This window comes from Equus caballus, chromosome 23 (genome assembly GCF_041296265.1).
Source record: "Equus caballus isolate H_3958 breed thoroughbred chromosome 23, TB-T2T, whole genome shotgun sequence".
NCBI classification, from domain to species: Eukaryota; Metazoa; Chordata; class Mammalia; order Perissodactyla; family Equidae; genus Equus; species Equus caballus.
The window spans coordinates 52934895-52956306 of record NC_091706.1 but is presented as its reverse complement, the minus strand read 5'-3'; the positions used below and the strand labels follow the sequence as shown (position 1 = coordinate 52956306).

The 21412-nt window shown below is 37.0% G+C and overlaps 1 protein-coding gene across 10 annotated transcripts in view; it reads right to left on the bottom strand.

Moving 5' to 3' along the window:
• The window catches only part of FOCAD (focadhesin), a 269889-nt gene that overhangs the window by 185498 nt on the left and 62979 nt on the right, over positions 1-21412 (bottom strand). For 8 of the 10 annotated variants that reach the window (XR_011431488.1, XR_011431487.1, XM_023627427.2 and 5 more), the window contains 4 exons: positions 16721-16822; positions 10653-10854; positions 7261-7467; positions 158-245 (listed from right to left, as the gene is read on the bottom strand). Coding sequence is in view for 8 of the 10 variants with exons in the window: in XM_023627427.2 (XP_023483195.1) it covers positions 158-245; positions 7261-7467; positions 10653-10854; positions 16721-16822 (599 nt within the window). In the remaining 2 variants the exon portion in view is untranslated. The remainder of the gene's footprint in view (positions 1-157; positions 246-7260; positions 7468-10652; positions 10855-16720; positions 16823-21412) is intronic. The other 2 variants (XM_070248569.1, XM_070248570.1) reach the window with 1 other exon arrangement.

The following is a 21412-nucleotide window of genomic DNA, read 5'->3' as shown; positions in this document are numbered from 1 at the left end:
GTCACTGCCTCAACGTGGCCTGACGAGCGGTGCCATATCCACGCCCAGGATTCGAACCAGCGAAACCCTGGGCCACCGCAGCGGAGCACACGAACTTAACCACTCGGCCACAGGGTCAGCCACTATGTTTTACTCTTATGAGCGTATTTTTATTTACCTAGACTTAAGATTGGCTTCTGCTGACTTGCCGGAGACTGTAGCAGTAGTAAAGCTATTCCAATTATGACCAGTTCAACAGGAAAATCCTAAAAGAAAAGAAAAAATGAAGAGAGTTGAAGAAGTTCCCAGAGCCATGGCTTTATAACATGTATCCAGGAAGAGCATATTTAACATGAAATATTATAAATGTATTATACAAAATTATTTATAGTAAGTCTGCTCTACTAAAGCAAGAATTGGTGAAAGTCACAGCAGTCACATATAAATTCAAAATAATATCCTATCTGGCCAACAAGCAATAGGCCATACACCAAATTAATTCAGAGGGAAAATTCCTTAACACAACAGACTGATAAGTCTTCAAAACATCAATCTTTGCAAACCACTGAAAACTACCTGAAATACTTAATTTAAGAATATTTCATTTCTGAAAAGTAGCTCAATTATCTACTTAGCTAATAAAGACATGATTCATCTATGTAACTTACATAATGAATTACACCTAACAAATTTTAATAAATCATGCTATTATAATAAAAGAAACATTAGTGCCTAGGGAGGCAGAGATTATTTTTAAATTACAGTGATTTATTAAACATGTTTAAATGTAGCAAAGCAATAATCATAGAAACTTAAAATCATTAATTTCACCAAGTATATAAATGAAATGAAAAAGGATGTGTATATTAAGTTCTAATAAATAAAATGCAAGTGACATAAGATGTTATTTGAGGTTTCTAAATAAAGAAAACATTAATGTACCATGGAACTAAAGAAGAAAGGTCCAGCACACTTTACTAAAATTACTTCATTCTGAAATTTTACAGAAGTGCCTGCAGAGCAAAGTACCTATAAATCACGAGGACAGGCAAGGGAAAAAAGGAAAAGTGACGTAGAGCCACATGTTAAAGAAACACTTGAGAGAAAAATAACTTAGTCTGATATACTCAGAAGTTATCACTTTGGAGATGGTATCAACTCTGGCACAAACAAATATATATCTACACCTCAGCTACACCATTTGAAAAATGAAATTAAACTGCAAAATCTCCTAAAGTGCTTGATTATGCACTTTTAAAAAGCAGCAAAAGAAGAAAATTGATAATTTTTTTTTAATGGAATATGTTCCAATTTGTGTCGTTGAGGCCTATATATGTCTACTGTTTCAAAATATAGTTAAGAACAATCAAGCAACTGTTATCTATTTGAAGACAATAAATGCATTCTGAAATCAATACACTTACAATATACACCATCAAACCATTCTATGCCATTATCTTTTCTTCAATTTCATTTCAAATTCTGCATGTCCATTAAAAAAAAAAAGGAAACTAGCAAGATCATTTAAATTTCAATTTTCCTAGCTACCAAGGGGATCAGAGACAAATAAAAGTATTACTTTATACTAATGCTATCACAGGAAAGCATTTTCCACACAAGCTATCACTGGAAGGGCCATAAAATCGCTTTTCAGGGCTCTGAAATGGACTAGAAGCATTTTAAGTGGATGGAACTGAAAGGGATGAAGGCATAAATGAACATTGCTTTCTTCAGGAAGAGTGAGACTGGCCTGTTCACAACAGAGGATGAAAGGAAAAGAGCTGGAGATCCAAGACCAAAAATAAGGAAAAGTCATGGTGGAGGATTAGACCAACCTTAAACTGCTTACAATTCTGACAGGTTACAAGGTGTTTTTTTTGCTTGATCGATTTTTAATAGACACCAAGAATGGTACGATTTAATGAGATCTTTTAATAAAAGCCTGTGTTGGACATCTCATGTACCACTTCAAATACTACTGCTATTGCTGTAGTGGCTCTTGCTTCTTGCCTCAGACCACGTCAAAGATCCAGAAGTACAAGGAAGTTGAAGCTCCATAGGCCAAAGCTTGACAAACTGGCAATAGAAGCCCAGGGATAAATGCTTCTCCCTTTATTCTGGATCCTTCTGGAGGGTTCTAAGACATATTTCATAAAGCTTCTCAGAATATTCTGAGAACTGGTTGCTTGTAGCCATGGCCAACTTGATAATACTCTATTGCCTCTCCCATCTTCAATATTTCACTCTTCTGGTCCCTCTCCCACCTGCTTGCTGGGATCACATTTGCAAATGAACTCTGTTGTATAAGTCTTTGCTTTTGTGGAAACTCAGGCTCTGCTTTTGCCTTTGGGAAAACTCAGGGTCTACTTTTGGCAGAACCGAGGCTAATTTAGAGCCTATGTGGAGAAAGGAAGTAAAATATGAAAAAGGAGGAAATGCCTTTATATTTGGCCATAGATGTCACAGGAGTCTTAATGACAGCAAACGCTTGGAGTCCACATTTTTTTGTCCTCAGTTCAAATGAGAGATATCACTGAGCACTACCTATGTACTAAGCACTAGGTACATATGTTGGACCTAGGGATGCCTCTATGAACAAGGTGTAAGAAAGGCGATATCAGAGGTAAGTATCTATCTGTAGCAGACACAATGGAGGTGGCAGCCCAGCTCACACAATCCCCCAGTGCCATGGCTTTTCTCCCTACCCTGTCCTGTGGTCAGAGCTGACTGATCCAAGCTGGGCCAACTAGATCGTTTTTCCCAGGAATCTGAAAACTTAAACTGAGACACACAGTGAAGAAAGGTGGATAGAACTGCATCATCTGACGGTGATGTTTCAGAGAACATCCTCACCTTACCAAAGCCAGGATGGTTAGCTCTTGCTTCACTTTCTGAGCTCCCAGTCTCCTCACAATCAATATCATTTTTGCCTAATTTTGCTGTTCAGAGTACATATATTTTGCTTGAATTGGAAAAGACCTTACGTTATGATGATTCAAATAAGGCTAAAAATAGCTCAACTAAGACCAAATCCACTGAAATTAAGGTAGCCTAAGATACACAACCATTTTCACTGTGCAATGAAAGATCTTCACGATAAGAGCAGAAAGAGAACAAGGGAGAAAAGGAAAGTTAATGTTAATATTTGAACTGAATAACCAGCCGATAAACTCAGTAATATAAGAATATAGGTATAGCCCCAAAATAGGTAATAAGACTGCCTTATTCTACTTCGTTTTGATTCAAATTAGTGTACACAGGCCTAAAGGATATATGTTTGCAAATTAATTTCCAAGGCTTTTTTTTTTTTTCCACCTCAGGAACACTGGGAGGGTGGGGTGGGGAAGGAAATTTCATAACAGAACTATTTCAACAGTTCTACTTATTTTTACTTCCTTCTAAAATTGTTAAAATATTGGGCAGAAGGAAAACACAATACAAATATGACCTTCTTTCATCATTTCATTGTTCTAAATCAAAGTATGTGATTCTAATATTATAATCGAAAGTATTTTAAAAATTGGACTCAATAGCCAACTTGAAGAGATTCCTACTGGCCAAAAATAGGACAACTTGAACTTTAATAAGGATATTATCTGTAAGAGATTGAAATGCATCAAATATGCTCAAATCTGAGTTCATAATAATACTTTTAGAAATTGGGAAAAAAAGGGAAAGAGTCAAGCATTCATCCTACCTTTCCTATATAAACCCTACCATTGCATAGAAATAGCAGGTGAAGGGGAGTTTCTTTTTATAGAAGTATTCCAGCTAATAAATAAAGAAGAAAGGATAGAACTAGAACATCATTTCAAAGGATAGAACTAGAACATCATTTCTTTAACTCCTAATGAATTAATGGACTAGGCATTGAGCATCAACAACTTCTAACACCATAAAAAGAAACGCAACACACATTACATGCTTCTTGATGAAAGAACACACCATGCCCTGCTGTCTTGGAAAAACAAAACAAAACATGCCACAACTAGAAGGACCCACAACTAAAAAATACACAACTATGTACCGGGGTGCTTTGGGAGAAAAAGGAAAAATAAAATCTTTAAAAAGAAAAAAAGCTCTGAATCTAATCAAGTCTCTAGAGCTAAGTACCTTTTAACAGAGAAACACATCAAAACACATCATGAGGATGCAATCAAAATTCAGAATATAGAAAATTCTACAGCTCACATAAGTCAGGTTTTTCAACACCTAAACTGCAAGGAAGAAAAGAAGTGGGAGAAGGAAGGGAAGGGGACCACCTTTAGTTTAAAAGATATCTAAAAGACTGCATTATGATGTGTAGCACAAAACTTACGTGATAAAACTACAAAGAAACATAAGGAGGATATTACTATAGAAGTCAGGACAGTCACAGGAGGGAGGAGGTGGTGATTAGGACTGGGCTTTGAAAATCTCGGAAGTGGCTGGAAAAGCTCCATTTCTTGATCTGTGTGATGCTTAGAAGGGTGTTTGCCTTATGTGCAAAAAAATATTAGAAAAATCACCTGAGGGTGCTAGTTTAAAATGCAGATGTTTGGGCCCTACTCAGCCCTACTAATGCAGGATATCTAGGGGTAGGCCCGAGGTATTTGCATTTTAATAAACTCTGCCCAGTGATTTTTATGGGCACTAGTCTGAACCATTTGACTGGAATGGAAGCTTCACGAACCTTGCCTGTTTTCACCTAATTGCTACAGCAAAGTGTTTGCCATAGGAAGCTGCTTAATAAATGTATGCTAAATGTGCGTGGCGGGGGGAGGCTATACAATAAAATGATCAGAGAATGATAGCAAAAGGAACTAAACCCTGTGAAATTATACTTGATAATTATGTCTACTACTCACATGAATCTAGTACAAGTAAAAAGGAACAACACAGGATTTACCTGCTAAGTATGTTACATTTCCAGTTAAGACATACAACTCCTGGTAATTTAGCTATATAATATTTTCTATATAATATTTATCTATATATTATCTATGTAATAATGTATCATATATATTATCTATTATATACCTAATAGGTATAATTATCTATAACATATAATTACACATCAGAATAGAGGCTTGGTATATGATATATATAATATGATAAAATAATAATTATATAATATATAATTGATATAATAGGATACATATCAGTTATATTACTATGTAATATAGACTATATATTATTACTACATAGTACCATTATATATATACATGGTAGTATATTTTTACTGTATATTACTATTATACATAATAGAGAATATATAATATTATATATAACACAAATATATGCTACTATATATTAAGATGTTACTGTTGTACATAATAGATAATATATACAATATTAGATATAGCAAATAAAATATATAACACATGAAATAATATTGTCTATGGAGTCCCAGCATATGTGAAACCATTCTAATCACAAGATTGACAAATTGACAAACGACTTACTTGAAACTTCATCAGCTCCCACCTTTCACCAAAATCTACATCCACTCCCTGCATTTCCTCACCTGCCATTCACTCCCCTATTCCAATCTGCTTCCAACCATCACCACTCCACTGAACCTGCTTCCTCTAATGTGAACAATTCTACTTGCTGCCTCCCAAGAGCACTCTCCATCCCCTACTTTCAATCCTCCCTCCATGACACTGTGGACCAGTCCCCTTTTTGAGATATTCTTTCCTTTGAGTTTCATGTCATCTGTCTCTTCTGCTTGTCATGCAATCCATCTGGGCATATTTTCTCAGACTCTTCTTTATCAGGACCTCCAAATATCAACAGCCCCTGGAATTCCCTCCCAAGCCCTGTCATGCAATCCAATGGTTAAAACTCCCACCCCAAAGTACATGTCTACAAATCTATCCTTTAGCCTAGGCTCTATCATGAATTTTAAAACCATATATCCAACTACCTATGATTCATAAATACTTCAAACCAAGCATATCTAAGACCAAACTTATCATCTTCCCTCCAACATCAGCCATCATTTCTCAAAGTGAATGGCACTATGCAGTTGCCCAAAATAGAAAGCTGAGACCCAACTGAGGACCCTCTCCTTGACCATCTAAGCAACCACAAAGCTCTACTTCTTCATCTCCTATATTTCTTTCTTCCCATTCTTATTTCCCTAATTAGCCCCTTGCTATAGACTGAATGCTTCCCACTCCCAAATTAATATGTTGAAGTCTTAACTGCCAAGGTGTATGTTTTGGAGTAAAGAAGTAATTAAAGTTAAATGAGGTCATAAGAGTGGGGCCTTATTCCAGAAGGATTAGTGTCCTTATAAAAAGAAATGATAGAGAGCTTACTCTTGCTCTGTCTTCACCATGTGAGGACACAGGGAGAAGGCAGCCACCTACCAGCCAGGAAGAGACTAGGACTCAAATCAGCCAACACCCTGATCTTGGACTTTCTAGTCTCTGGAAGTGTGAGAAATAAATTCCTGCTGTCTGAGCCACCCAGGCTGTGGTATTTTGTTATGGCAGCTCTAGCAGTCTAAGACATCGCTCCTCACTTCCTGTCCTATTACTGTTGCCCTGCTCCAAACCCTCCTCCACTCTCCCACCAGAATAACCCTCCACACACAAAAATATGAGGGCAACTCTGCCAAAAGATCTTAATAGCATGCCATTGCCTAGAAGACAAAATGTGAACTCAAGGCTGGGCCTTATCTCCTACACCTTAATCCTTCAACAACGCTCAAAACCTTCTTGTTTTCTTTACAGGCCATGCCTGCCTGCTCTCTCATGTTTCTGTACTTGGGCACATGCTGTTCCTGCAGCCAGAATGCCTTTTCCAACCTCTGGTTTGTACCAGGCAAACTCCTACTCAGACTTCCTCAAATCTGAACTAATGCCCTACTCCCCTTAACTTGTGCTCTCATTGCAGTTTAAATGCACTCCCACAGAAGCATTTACCTTCTTGTACTACAATGATTTACTTGCGTGTAGTTAAGTCCCTTGAGATCACAGAATGTACCTTTCCATCTATGCATTCCTTAGGATCTGGCACATAGTCTATGTTCAACACTTGTGTTCTCACATGAATAAATGAAAAAATGTCACAGTGGTAGATCCATAACTGATGCTCTAAAGAGCATTTAATAACTCATTTTTATAATAAATGATATTAATAGTAGTAATACATTAGTAGTATGATCTAATGATATTAGATCAAGACACCTTTGGTATGCAATAAAGTAAAAAAGTACACCCACCCAGCTACTGAAACACCAAGACCCACTTAAGTGATAACTGACACATTAAAATTTCTTACAATCCTTACCTCCTTCAGAAATTCAACACTGTGCTCTAAAAGGTGAATTAAAGATGAACATTCCCCAGTTATCTTTAAGCTGACTTCACAGACACATAGAAGCTGAAGGGTCATCTGGGCAAGCTGAATTTTCCAGAAAATGGGATGACGCAAAAGGCTTAAATACACTTCCTCGATAAACAGCATCACTTCTGTTGTCTCTATCAAATCTTTCATCTGTTTAAAAAAGCCCGTACATGACATTAAAATAATATACAAACCAAAAGATAATTTTCAGCTATATAAGAGGTTTTAACAACAAAATATTTTTCCCTAAACCTATAAAGACTTAAAGGAGATTAACTCAAAGAAGCTTAAGCTATACAACTCTGCCTTCTCCTTTTGTCACTAACCAAAATACAATTTGCTACTGTTTCTGTTACTGCTGGTTGGCATAAATTTTTTTTTTGTTTATTTTTCTAACTTCTCTGAGTGCAGATTTTTTTTAAAACAATTTATATGAGAGTGCCAACGTGTTGAAGGAAATTAATTAAAGTTGGTTTTGAGTTCTCCAATGAACTCTCCTCTTTACAATTCCAACTTAGTTACCTGATAGTAAAGGGTTAGCATGTTATTTTAACGCACTACTAAGCCCTTCATCTGCAAGATATTTGCTCAGACAACCTTAACTGAGAGCATCATTTCCACACTTGGCAGACGCATGAATGACCATATTCAAATGGTAGGGTGTCTTCTCAACAGGCTAATGTGTTAGATAGGAAGGACTTGGGTGCTCTTGAAAATCCCAATTCAATTCAAACCCAGCTGTTCTGATCAAAATTCTGGAGTTGGTATTAAGGATATGGTCTTGCTCGCAGACACACTGGCATTTCCCAGAGATTACAAACAATGAACCATCTGCTTCAATCAGGAGCCTTGTGTCTGTTAAATTCATCAAGAGGAAAGCCTACAGTTGACCAGCTGTACCTTTCACCAGTCGTTACCACCATAATAACCCAAAATGACTATAAGTTATACACAGAGAGAAAAACTATTTCCTAACAAACAAGAGAAAAAAATATTAAAAGATCAAGGGGGAGGAAAATATTAAGTTATAAAAAATAAATGTGAACAGTCCAGAAGCTAAATTATCTTGCTCTTTTGCAAATATACAATGGGAAAGGCAAAAGGCCACCAAGAAAAGAAAGGGATTAAAACAAAGAAAAGCCTCATGTTTATTTGACAACATATTTCCTTGAGTGCATTTTTTTATGCATACTTGAAATTTTCCATAATAAAAAAAAATTTTTGAAAGACAACCTCAGCAAGTTAGCATTAAAGGCTCTCTAACCAGAATACTTTTGAAGTAATGTTCTATTTTTATGTAGAAATAGATTGTGTGCAATGAATAAAATGTGCAATGACAAGAGTCACAGTTAAAAAGAAAGAACTACTGGAATCAAAAGTCAGTAGTAAAATTTAAGGCAGGTAAGACCAAATAAAGACAATTCCACAAACATAACATGGAAGAGCAACTCGTATGAGAAGAAAAAGAAACAGACATTTCACTGACCACCATTTCATCATAGGTCAATAGGATGGCACGGCTATTTCTAAAAAAAATTTTTTTAATTAATGTGATTTTATTCAAGTGCTCATATGGGTCAGACCACAGTGACAGTACTGTATTCAGCTTTAAGGAGAACCTTTTCTAGTAACACATTCTGAACACCAATAAACTAGAGAACTCCGGGCAAAGGACAGTAAAAAGTCTGAAAACCATTTCACGTGGAGAAGAAAAGAAATTGATGAAGGAAAGAAAGGAGGGAGGGAAAGAAGGAAGAATGGAAGGATATAAAGGAGGAAAAGGAAGGAAGAGAGAAACAACACACGAGAGGACACAGATGCGCTTTTGAGAAATCTGATTTTGTTTTGTTCTGAGAAGAAAGACTAACAGGTAAAGCCCTAGGAAAACACAGGTCAATTAGAACTAGTGGCTAGAAAGAAAAAAAAAAGTTGCCTTGCAAAATAGCATGCTTCCTATAACTCAAACACTTAATCTGTCATAGAACGCTTGTCTTTTAAAGAGTATAAGAAATACCTGTAATCCATGGGAAAATTGATTACATTGCTGCTAAGATCTCTCTCAACTCTGATTCTTCATTCTAATAAAGTTGATTTCTTAAATGATTAAGTGTACTTATGTTGCTCGTTCCATTAGTTCCAAATGATGTATTGCTTTTTTTCTCACCTATTTTGACTATATCAACAAGCCACAGATTCCCAGAAATATTCCACAGAGCTCACTTCTAGAATCATTTAGGCTTGTCAATATAGGTTCATGAAAATGAGGGCAAACATCCACCAAAGAACACAGAACAGGGCGATGCAAGCATGGTGTGGAAAAGCATACCCTATTTCAAGGTGTTCTGCCTATACATTGCTTTATTGCTCACACAAAACAAAGGCTTTGGAAAAGCCACAGGAGAATTGATTTTAATTAACTTTTCTCTGCCTTGATTACAGGAAAGCCTATTTATAAGTCACAAAGGAAAGATCCACTCTAGTCACTCCTTGCTAACACAAACTTAAAACACGTCATCTCTGACCTCAAGTGATCACTTTGAAAAATATTCACAGATTCCTTCCATCAGCTGGGCAGCATGGTGCTGAGATTCTAGGCAAAGGACAAATTTCAGCGATGGGAGAGGATGGCCTGAGAAACGTTCACTACCCTAAAATCACAGCACAATGGCAACCAGAGTTTTTTTTTAAATCTGTGGTGATAGAGACATTAGCTCAAATTTCTCCCTCCCCTGAACTCCCCAGGCATTTTATCCATATTTCTGTTAAATATCTTCCATCCATCTACTCTGAATTATGAGAATTTATATACTTGTCTTAACTCCCTTACTAGACTGTGAGCTTCTCAAGAGCAGGATCCATCAGGGTCAGCAAATACATTGTAAGGGGACATGTGGAAACTGGAATCTAGCCAGCATTCAGCTGATCAAGCCATGCGTTCTCAGGGCTGTATCTGCCTAGAGGCGCATCTTTCTCTAATTTGCACCAAGGGGTGTTTTCTTTCCTTGTAACTCTCTCAGTGTCTAGCACAAGGAGAAATCCAACTCAAAATTCTTTTCCCTGAAGTCTTTCTTACACAAAGGAAAGTTTCCATTCCTACTAATCCTAAAATGGACTAGGTTGATTTATATTTCTATGAATTTAGTTAACACTGTATATATTAATGTTTAAATCTAGATTTGGTTCCTTCATCATCTCCAAAAGCTTATAAGCATTTCTAGAGCTGGGATTGTATCTGAATTTGACAAATCACATAGGTCCTACTTTATGTATGACAATAATAATCAACACTTACTGATGCTGAGGGTATATTAGTGAAGGAGGATGAAAGGCCTTACCTGTAAACACGGAACCATCTCACAATACAGTTGAAGTATCCGTTGTTCCAATATTGATGGTTGCTCTTTGTCACAAACCCGGGGTTGAAGTAAGACTTTTAGCAGGGCTAGTCTGAGTCTAGCATATTCTTGTAACTGGGATGGTTCACAATATAGATACCATAGAAATGGTGCCATGATTTGGACACATGAAACTTCTGACCTGTAAGTCATGTAATGCATAAGCCAGTCACTGAGTTAAACAGAGTACCAAGCAGGTAAGAGGTAAATATCAACTTATAGTTCATGACATATCATAATCTATGATATTATCAAGTGTAACTCTTTTCATGATTCTTCTATTCCACCATGACCTACCTACACCCACACCAAACAGTCCTTTGTTTCCTGGAGCAAATGACAACACCAGACTGCACGCCTGGCCCAGGACTAAGAGAGTCTCCACTTGCACACTAGAATAGCATCTGTATCTCCAGGACCAGTCCTTCACGAACATCAGAATCATTTCAGAAGCTGTTTAGAATTATAGATGTCAGAATCCACTCTCCAGGACTATGACACAGGCATGCATTTGTAAAAACTCCACAGGCGAATATACAACTATGTACTGGGGGGATTTGGCTACTAGGGGGATTTGGGAAGAAAAAGCAGAAAAAAAAAAGATTGGCAACAGTTGTTAGCTCAGGTGCCAATCTTAATAAAAGGAAATAAAAAACCTCTACAGGTGAGGTTCTATGTAAAACAAGGCCATACAGATACCCCAAGAAGATTATGATAATAGTTAACATTTACTTGTCAACTTGTTAACACTTTTGGTGTGCAAGTTACTGCACTTTAAGCCTTTAAACTCACTTGATCCTCACCACAACCCTATGAAATAAAAAACAGTATAATCCGATTATGCAGATGCTGAAACTGAGGCAGAGAGAGGTGAAGTAACTTGCCAAGTACCTTCTCTTAAGCTCTTCCCAAAGGAGGAAGACACTACAAATCTTTCAGTCTTCCTCCTTTCTACAGTCATGTGCTGCATAATGACGTTTTAGTCAACGACGGACGGCACATATGACGGTTGTCCCGTAAGATTAGTACCATATAGCCTAGGTGTGTAGTAGGCTATACCATCTAGGTTTGCATAAGTGCACTCTACGATGTTCACACAACCACGAAATCACTTAATGATGTACTTCTCAAAATGTATCCCAGTCGTTAAGTGACACACAACTGCATTTAGATTTCAAAATATCCCAATAACTCCTATTCCAAAATCACTAAAATGCCAGAATGACTTTTGAGATATAAAAATCTGACTACGTCGTTAACCAGCTCAAGAGAGTTTACCCCTAAGAGAAATTATTTAGCCCTATTCACAAAACCTCCATAATTTGGCCTCTGCTGATCTTTCCAGCCTCACTGCTTGCTTCTCTCTGTTCTCTGCTGAACGATACTAAATTTCTTTCAGATCTTCAACCAAGCCTCTGGGCTTTCTTCTCACTTGCTGTTCCCTCTACCTATAATACTCTCCCCTTTCTCCCTTTCCTGTTTCTTCCTCTGCCTAATTTCTACCATCTTTCAGTTCTCTCCTTTACAATAGCTTCCTGAGGGCCTTCCCTGATACACAGCCTAGGTCAGATCCCCACTATGTGCTTCTATAGGAGAATGACTTTATTGTCAACTATTTAACATGTCATTCATTTAATATTCCCTGCCAGACTATAAATCAAATGAGGGCTTGGACCACGGATTTCTGTTTACTGCTGTATTACCAATAACTGTACACACTAGGCCTTCAAAGAGATCTCAATCATTAATCGATTCAGTTACAGTAAGTTATAGGGTCACTGTACAATTAGCACGCAATTAAATATCAATTTTAATATTTTTCATATTGATTATATATAAGGAATTATCAGATAAAATACAAAGATGAACCAGGCATTACCTATCCTTAAGAAGTACACAATCTAACAGGAACAATCAGTTCTGTTCCTGGATTCGAGGAGAGGAAGTGAAAACTGCTAAAAGAGAGGCCAAAAGTGCAACACTTCATCTTCATGGAGGAAATGGCATTGGAATTATGCTTGACAACATAATTTTATAATACCATACATTCCCCAGCAATGTGATTTCAAAACACCATTAACATTAATAAAAATGTAAAAGCTACCAAATTGATAAGATTTAATTTATTCATTCATTCATTTATTTGCTTGGCAAAATTTACTGAGTCCCCACAGTACACCATTCACTCTTCTATGAGCTAGAAACAAAGCAAGAAACATAAACAGATTAAATCCTTGCTCTGCTGGAGTTCACAGTCTGAAGGAATCTTTTTTTCTAGCATGAGTACAAATACACAACCTTAAAAACTCAAAAGGAGGACTTTTGAGTTCATACTTATTACTAAAACATAAATCTTTATCACATCATCCACGTTGGGAAACTAAATAAAGCTTCACGGATCAATCAAGCAGATAATGTATGTATGGGTCAGAATATGAAGAATAAGTTTCCAGAAAAGAGATTTTAAAAACATTGTTTCCTCATCTCTCTCTAATAATGTATTCCCCAGAGAATAAATACTATCCAAGTGTCAAGAATGTCCACAAATAGCTTATCAGTTTTCTCCTACTTTAGGATGCTGAAGGTGAAATGCAAGGTTCATATAAAAAAATATATTTCTAAGATGCTGTTTTTATTTGACATCAGGAGCATGTCGAGCTTCCTTAAGGACAATATACTATTTAAAAATCTCCTTGGCTTACCCTATTCTGATTTTAGATTTCGCGTGTCCCATGTGCTATCTGATGATTAACTATCACTTCAGTGGAATACGAAATTGACAGGGCTTAAGGAGAAAAGAGAAATAATAAAACAGATAATCTGAAATCCCAAAGTGATTAACAGTGGTTAAGAATGTCACTAGTTGTGCATGTATATATACACGAGTCTTTCATATTTATGTTCACCACTGTGGGAGAAGTACTAGAAAAAGACCTGAAATGAGAGTCAAAACACTGAGGCTTTAGGCCCAACTCTGCCACTAACTAACCATGTGACCTTGAACAAGTCACTTAATGTTGTTCTCCTTAGTTTCCTCATCTGAAAAATTTATGTGTTAGACTAGACAACATTAAAGTATCCAGGCCTAAGAACCATGGCATCATTGTCAATTTACACAATTCTCAGTTCCATGAAAGTGAAGCCTTAACATCACAAGCCTTGTACAAATGAATGCAGAATTTAATTAGAAAATAATGCCCATGGGGCCGGCCCAGTGGCGCAGCAGTTAAGTTCGCACATTCTGCTTCAGCAGCCCAGGGTTCACCAGTTCAGATCCCGGGTGTGGACATGGCACCGCTTGGCAAGCCATGCTGTGGTAGGCGTCCCACATACAAAGTAGAGGAAGGTGGGCACGGATGTTAGCTCAGGGCCAGTCTTCCTCAGCAAAACGAGGAGGATTGGCAGCAGAGATTAGCTCAGGGCTAATCTTCCTTAAAAAAAAAGAAAGAAAATAATGCCCCCAAAAATCTAGCATGAAGATACGCTGTCATTTCAGGACATCTACAGACTACTAAAAATGAACACAAACAGCTACTCTAATAAACAATTCCTAACACAGAAAGAGCTAAAATACAAGCTATCTTCACAACCATTTGCCTCCTTCCCATAACTGTGAATCGCTATTTATATTCTTGTTACCAACCTTCCTTCATTACCTTCTAAACAGCAACTTAAAAACTACTAAGTTAACTTATTCGAAAACTAAATCTCACAAACTAACAGTGTGCTGAAAAATGCAACCAGAATTATCAACTTCATCTTGCAAAGAATAATCCCATAGTGCAAAAGTAGAATGAGGCAATTGAAATTACTCTTTGCAAATAAATAGAAAATAATTTAGAACTTCTAAAAGGCTCTAGACAGCATACTCCAACACCTGAGAATTTAAATGAAAGGATTAAGTCAATAGAAGCTTATCAGTAAATAAACCAAAGTCAATTAATTATCTTTTTTTCTTTATGAATATCTAGACAAATTTCATTAGAACAACTACTCCCAAATCCCAATATAATACTCCTTTGAAATGAAAATAACCAAAGGGTAAATTAATTACTTGTTGACTCATAAAGTATTGGGAAAGAGAGATATTCTTAAGGATTACCATAAAAACAAGCTTAATAACCAATTTGGCACCTCAGCAGCAGCGTCTTTTATAAAGTTACCCAACCTATTTAACAAAAGAGACAAATTTTATTAAACAAATATGTTTATAAATTCATTATTTTTGCTTTCTGACATAGTTGAACAAAGACCTATTTAGTATATATTAGCACCTTACCTTCAAAAATGTAATCCTACATGAGAAAAGAGAGGATGATAGTGATGTTTATTTTGAGCTATTCATTCAAATGTTAACATAGACTTTTCTCACTGGCAGATGATTACGAGTTTCCCTATATCTCTTTAAAACTGCCCATGGCAGTACATCCTGCCTAGAAATTCCATCTAAAATTGAAGTTATGGACTTAGAAATGGTGTTTTAAGAAACTGTATCTATAGGACACTGTAAGACCTTCAAGAGCAAGAAAACATGAATGTAGCTGGTGTGGTGAATATAACTCATGCATTGGATTACCAGGACAACGGTACCCTATCATGACTTTGTGTGATGGGACTAAGGATGTAGTGATATCATACATTAGGAGGCACTCTACAACCCACTGGCTGGGCCCCACCAATCTGTGAGCCTCATGTATATAAATTCAGCATTTACAGAGCACTTAGAAAAGTGCCAGGAATTATTAATACAAAGAATAATGAGACACAGTCCTTGCCCTCAAGAAGGTTTCACAGTTGATAGAGGAGAGTAATTATAAGACAACACAGCAAGTATAATGATGTTAGAAATCACAAGTGAAGTTATCACGGGAGCATGTAAAAGAGACACCTAATCCAGCTTGATACACAAAGACTTTCTCGGACAGAGAATGCCTACACAGAGATTTAAAATAGAGAAATTAGTCAGGAAAGGGCTAGGGTAAGATTCTAGAGAGTGGGGGGCGGGGGAGGGGGGGGGCTACTAATAAGCAAAAGCACAGAGGCAAGGGAACAGCACTGTTTCCTGCGTGGAACCCCAAGCAAGTCAGTGTACCACTGAATGCACAATTCATAAATTGTGATATAAAGAGAAGATAAAACTGCAAAACAGGTAGAAACCATATCACACACAGCCTAGCCTAACATACTGGATTTTACCCTGTAGCCTAGGGATTTTCCAACTATTTCAGAAACCAAACTACTGTTCCAACAGAAAGCTTCCATAAGATATCAATGTGTGAATTCTATAAAAATAGAGCTGAAGAGTTGGGAGTGTTCCCTGTGCTTAGCCCATACATTACGAGTATGGTTTGAAAACTACAGTGGTGGCGATTTAAGCAAGGGAGTGATACCATAAGATTTGCCCTCTTGATATATGACCTTGAAGGATGTCTAAAAAATGGATTTGAGTAGGATGAGACTGGATGCAGAAATGTCAGTTAGTAACAGCCACAGCAGGAAATAACGATGATGACCTGAGCCAGGGCCATAATGGTAAGAATGGAAGAAGGTGGGTAGCTTTGAGGACCATCGGGAGGCCATGATGAAACTAAACTAACTGTACATATGGTGGCTATCTGGTCCCAGCTGGCAGTAATTACTTGATCCCAATCGCCAAGTTTCTAATGGAGAGATTAACTCACTAATCAATTTCCAGGGGGAAGAATCTATCTTCTATATGTATTGTGTAATAGTTTACCAAATATTTCTAATTAACTGTCGTAACTAACAAATGCTTAACTTCTTTAATAACAGCTTTACTCATATTCAATATTTTAACAATCAATAAATCTTGTAGGTTTTTTCTCTTACTCAAAAAGAAAACAGAAAACTATATCCTGCCCTAAGATACTTCTTTTCTTCAGAAGAAAACATTACAGCCAAAGCAGCTAAAAACACAAAAAACAAAAATGAACTCTAAAATTAGCATATACCATTCCATCTCCCTCATTTACCTTATTTTACATTACCTTTCAGGGCATTGCTGGAAAAAAGTTGTCAGCTGCTGCAAAAGTACTGGCCAGCAATCAGGTCTGTGTTCAAGCACAGTGATCAGAGGCTGAGGATGATTTCTGAAGAACACAGAGAGTCACATTGGAAGCTGTCATTTCAGGATGACACATTCTCAATAAACAAATACAGCAGCAAAAAAGCCAATGCTATCTAGAGACTTTTTCAGGATTTGTAGTTGTCACAAAACTATCATTTGCTGCATTTGTTGCAGAGTTGGTCCCTGAGAACTGACATTTTTTCCTTTATCTAACTGTTTTGAAGAAAAGAGAATGAATCCCGGAATCTTAGAGACCCAAATCTGAGAACAGACTCTGCCATTTAATAGCTCTATGACTTTGACCAAGCTCCTGAATCCAGAAGCTCTCTCATATCCATCCTCTTGACGCCTTCATTCCTGGAAGTCATGGGCTGCCTCCTCCTGCTGCTCTCTTTCCAAACCTGGGAAGGTTCCATTTCCTCTAACATTACCCCAACTCCTAAGCACTATCTCTCTGTCTCTGTCCCCACTTACCCCCATTCTTCTTAATGTATGGCTCTGTGTTCCCCCAGCTTAAGATAAGTAAAAAATATATATTTCTCCCATCTCAAATAACAAACTGTCCAAATTGAAATGTCTGCTGAATAAGGATGAATCTTTTTATTTGGGCTACATTCATTAAGATACCTAAAAAGACTATATAAAACATAAGATCTGAAATCTGAAGGAGTCTCAAAAAACAGGGTCAAAAAAAAGAAAAAAGCACAAACAAGTTATTTTAAATAGTTCAAAAAGCCTACTAGAAATTGTAAATTCCTTAGCTTTTTATACTACAAAGTACTATGCAAAGTTTTTAGTTACTATTGATGTGGCTGTTTCCTCCAAAAATTTCTTTAAATAAAATTAAAAATGCTCATTTAAAAAAATCAAATAGAGAAGTATCAATCTTTTTTACATAAAGGAATCATATACATAATGCTATACTTTAATCTTAATTTTTAACCCAACAATATATTACTAGCAATGATTCAAAAATAAGAACAATCAGTTGCACCCAAATGGTTTTTTGTTTGTTTTCTTGCTAAGGAAGATTGCCCCCAAGCTAACATCTGTTGCCAATCTTCCTCTTTTTTTTACCTGAGGAAGATTGTCCCTGAGCTAACATCTGTTGCCAATTTTCCTCTTTTTGCTTGAGGAAGATTGGCCCTGAGCTAACACCTGTTCCCAATTTTCCTCTTTTTGCTTGAGGAAGATTAGCCCTGAGCTAACATCTGTGCCAATCTTCCTCTATTTTATACGTGGGTCACTGCCACAGAATGGCTGACAAGTGGTGTAGGTCCGCACCAGGGACCCGAACCTGCAAACCTGGGCCACTGAAGCAGAGCACACCAGGCTTAACCACTAGGCCCCCAGATGGTTTTTTAAGACTGCCTTCTTGGTGGTTCTCAAAATGTGATCACCTTACTGGCAATATCAGCATCACTTGGGATATTGCTAGAAACTTGTTAGAAATGCAAATTCAAACTTGTTAGAAGTACAAATAAATTCTCAGGTCCCAGCCTAGACCTATTAATAAATAGCCCTCCAGACAATTCCAATGCCCTGCTATAAAGCAGTGGTTCCCAATCCCGGCTGCAGGTTAGACTCATCTGTGGAGCTCTTTAAAAAATATCAATGCCCAGGCCTCAATATATTGGAGTTGCTGGGACTGGAGCCCATGCACTAGTAATTTTTAAAAACTCTTCCAGCAATTCCAATGTGTTGCCAAGGTTAAGAACCATTACAAGTAAAAAACCACAGAAGAGGGAGGTTAGGAGTTAGGAAGTTTTCTGATTTTTTTTCTCTCTTAAACAGAAAAGTATGGCGGATCCATCACACTGAAACACTCACGTTAAACACCTCTCTGACACTACTACACAGTTTTGGGTATTATAACACCATCTCTTTATTTTCTCCTCAACCTCACCTAATTTATCATGCACTAACTTCACATGCTGGCAGCCTCCTGTTTGTTAAAGCACAGGCTATTTCTGACTGATCAGATTACTGCCATTGCTAAGGGATCGCTCCAAGTGAGTTCTATGCCAAAACTCAAAAATCATATCAAAATCACATTTCCCAATTCCAAACTCTTTGGCAGTTAAACCTATCTAGAATTTGCTTCTACTCTAGTTGCCCTAGACACTCAGAAACAAATGTTACAAATCCTAACAGCTTCTCAGGTATGTCACATCAGGTGAACTTCTTACATGGAGAGTTCAGTAGGTCATGTTTAGTTAAACATGAACAAAAAGGAAAGGACAGCAACTGCCATGATTCCAGCTGTGGGTTTTTTCTTCTGACAAGCACCATATTGAAATGAGAGGCATCAGATATTACTATCCATTAATCTTCCAGCTAAGGGTGGCATTTATGACGATTTCAGAAGAAATTCCAAGTTACCACATGGTCTCTGTATGGTCATAAAGCACTGAGGTGTTTTCAATACTCTTCCCCTATAAGTTATCCCCTACCCCTTCCCATTCCTTACCCAAAACACCTGTTAAGGATTTATCTCCTTGTTAAAACAGTTGGCTTTGTCCAAATTAAACCAGGTCAACAGAGGTAGTCGTTGTAAAGTAGGATTAGAAATGATGCACATATGGCAAACAACTCTATTATAATTTAGCTTCTGCCTCTCTGGGATTGTGGGAATCACTCTAGCTTCGTTGCATGAAGCTGAAGTCCTGTTTTGCGAGCTGTTGGATTCAGCAGATTCTATTTAGTATCTTAGACTTAAACTTGAAAGATGAGATTAAATAGAATACAATAGGACAGGGATCAATTACTGATTGAGACATCTGTATAATTAACTTTTCCAGAGAATTGATTATGTCAGATCTAGGTAGAAATACTGTAGGGAATAATACATGTTATTGATTCCAAGAAGCTGAAAACCTTAAGGGAGACAGTAAATCCAAAATCAGAACATTGAATCTTACTGTTGATTAACATTTAAATTCTAATATACTATTTCAACTGAGTACAACTAACTTAAAATCAATTATAATTGCCAAATTTTGTTTTAAGCTTAAACATAATGAAGGAAAAAGCTAAATTCTCCCTTATGAAACATCAAATTGGTATGTAAATACACATACAAAATAACACATAAAGTCTTACACTAACAGAATGGATGTATTTTTTAATTCAATATACTTTATTGTGCAACTACCATACATAAGGGTTTCTCAATCTTGGCATTACTGATATTTGGGCCAGATAATTCTTTGTTGTGGGGGCTGTCCAATGCATTATAGGATGTTTAGCAGCATTCCTGGCCTCCACCCACGAGAAGCTAATAGCATTCACCCTAGTCATGACAATCAAAAATGTCTCCAGACATTACCATATGTCCCCTGGGGGATAAAATTGTCCCTGGTTAAGAACCACTGCACTAGGTAAAATGACAAGCACTGAGAGGCACAAAATTGATTAAAACACGGTACCAGCTGAGTTATTCAAAAAGCTATGATTCTACCTTCACCATTCCTTACACTGAACCAAAAGTAATCAATCAATCACGCTCAAAATTTTGTTTCTTTTCTTTTCTTTTTTTTTTTTTTGAGGAAGATTAGCCCTGAGCTAACATCTGCTGCCAAGACTCCTCTTTTTGCTGAGGAAGACTGGCTCTGAGCTAACATCCATGCCCATCTTCCTCTACTTTATTTATGGGACGCCTACCACAGCATGGCTTGTCAAGCGGTGCCATGTCCGCACCCGGGATCCAAACCGGCGAACCCTGGGCCACCGAAGCAGAACGTGCGGACTTAACCACTGCGCCATGGGGCCGGCCCCAAAATTTTAAGTTTCTTATTGAAATAGAGTCATCAAATATTAACATTAGATGCACCAGAGTAACACAATACAGTAGAAAGTGGAAGACTTAAAACAGAAAATAAATGTAAAATTATTCCTTTGCAAGATATAGAATCAAGTTCCAAAATAAATAAACAGCATTAAATAATATGCATACTAATTTGGATATGATAGAAAATACACTTGTTTTCCTATTTAAAACATTATAATTAGAGCATTTAAAATGTCATAAGGCTAAGCATATGTCAATGTTTTCAAGAATTGACTATTAAGTTTATGGATTATTCAAGATTTTTCTTTTCCTTCTTCTTCTCCCTGCTTGTTAGCCATTCCACTTCATTCAAGGACATCCAACTGAGAAAGGTCAAGGTAAATGGAAAGATCCACAATTTAAACAAGTCAACTTTGCTTTTCATTAGCAGCTCTGTTGATTAAAAAGAACAATGTGGTACAAAAAGAACACCAAAACAAAAACTGGGTTATACCGTAAGATTTCACTTATCCCCAGCCCTGCTATTCAAGTTATAAAGAGTAAGGTGACTACAACACTTTATTCAAAATGATAGATGGATTAACCAAACAATCAATCTGATCACTTGTAAAACAGACAGTGGCAGACAATAAGCTATACAAGTTTTGAAAAGCAAACACAAATGTGGGACATTGTCATCATTATTATTAATGTAAGCAGTGCCTACAGAGCATCATCGGAATCATTTACTGTTATGCTGCCATGTCCACATCTCAGAAAAAAGTAGAAGTGGAGAGGTGAGGTGAAATAGTGGAGGGGAAACCATTGCATTAGAAGTCAAGA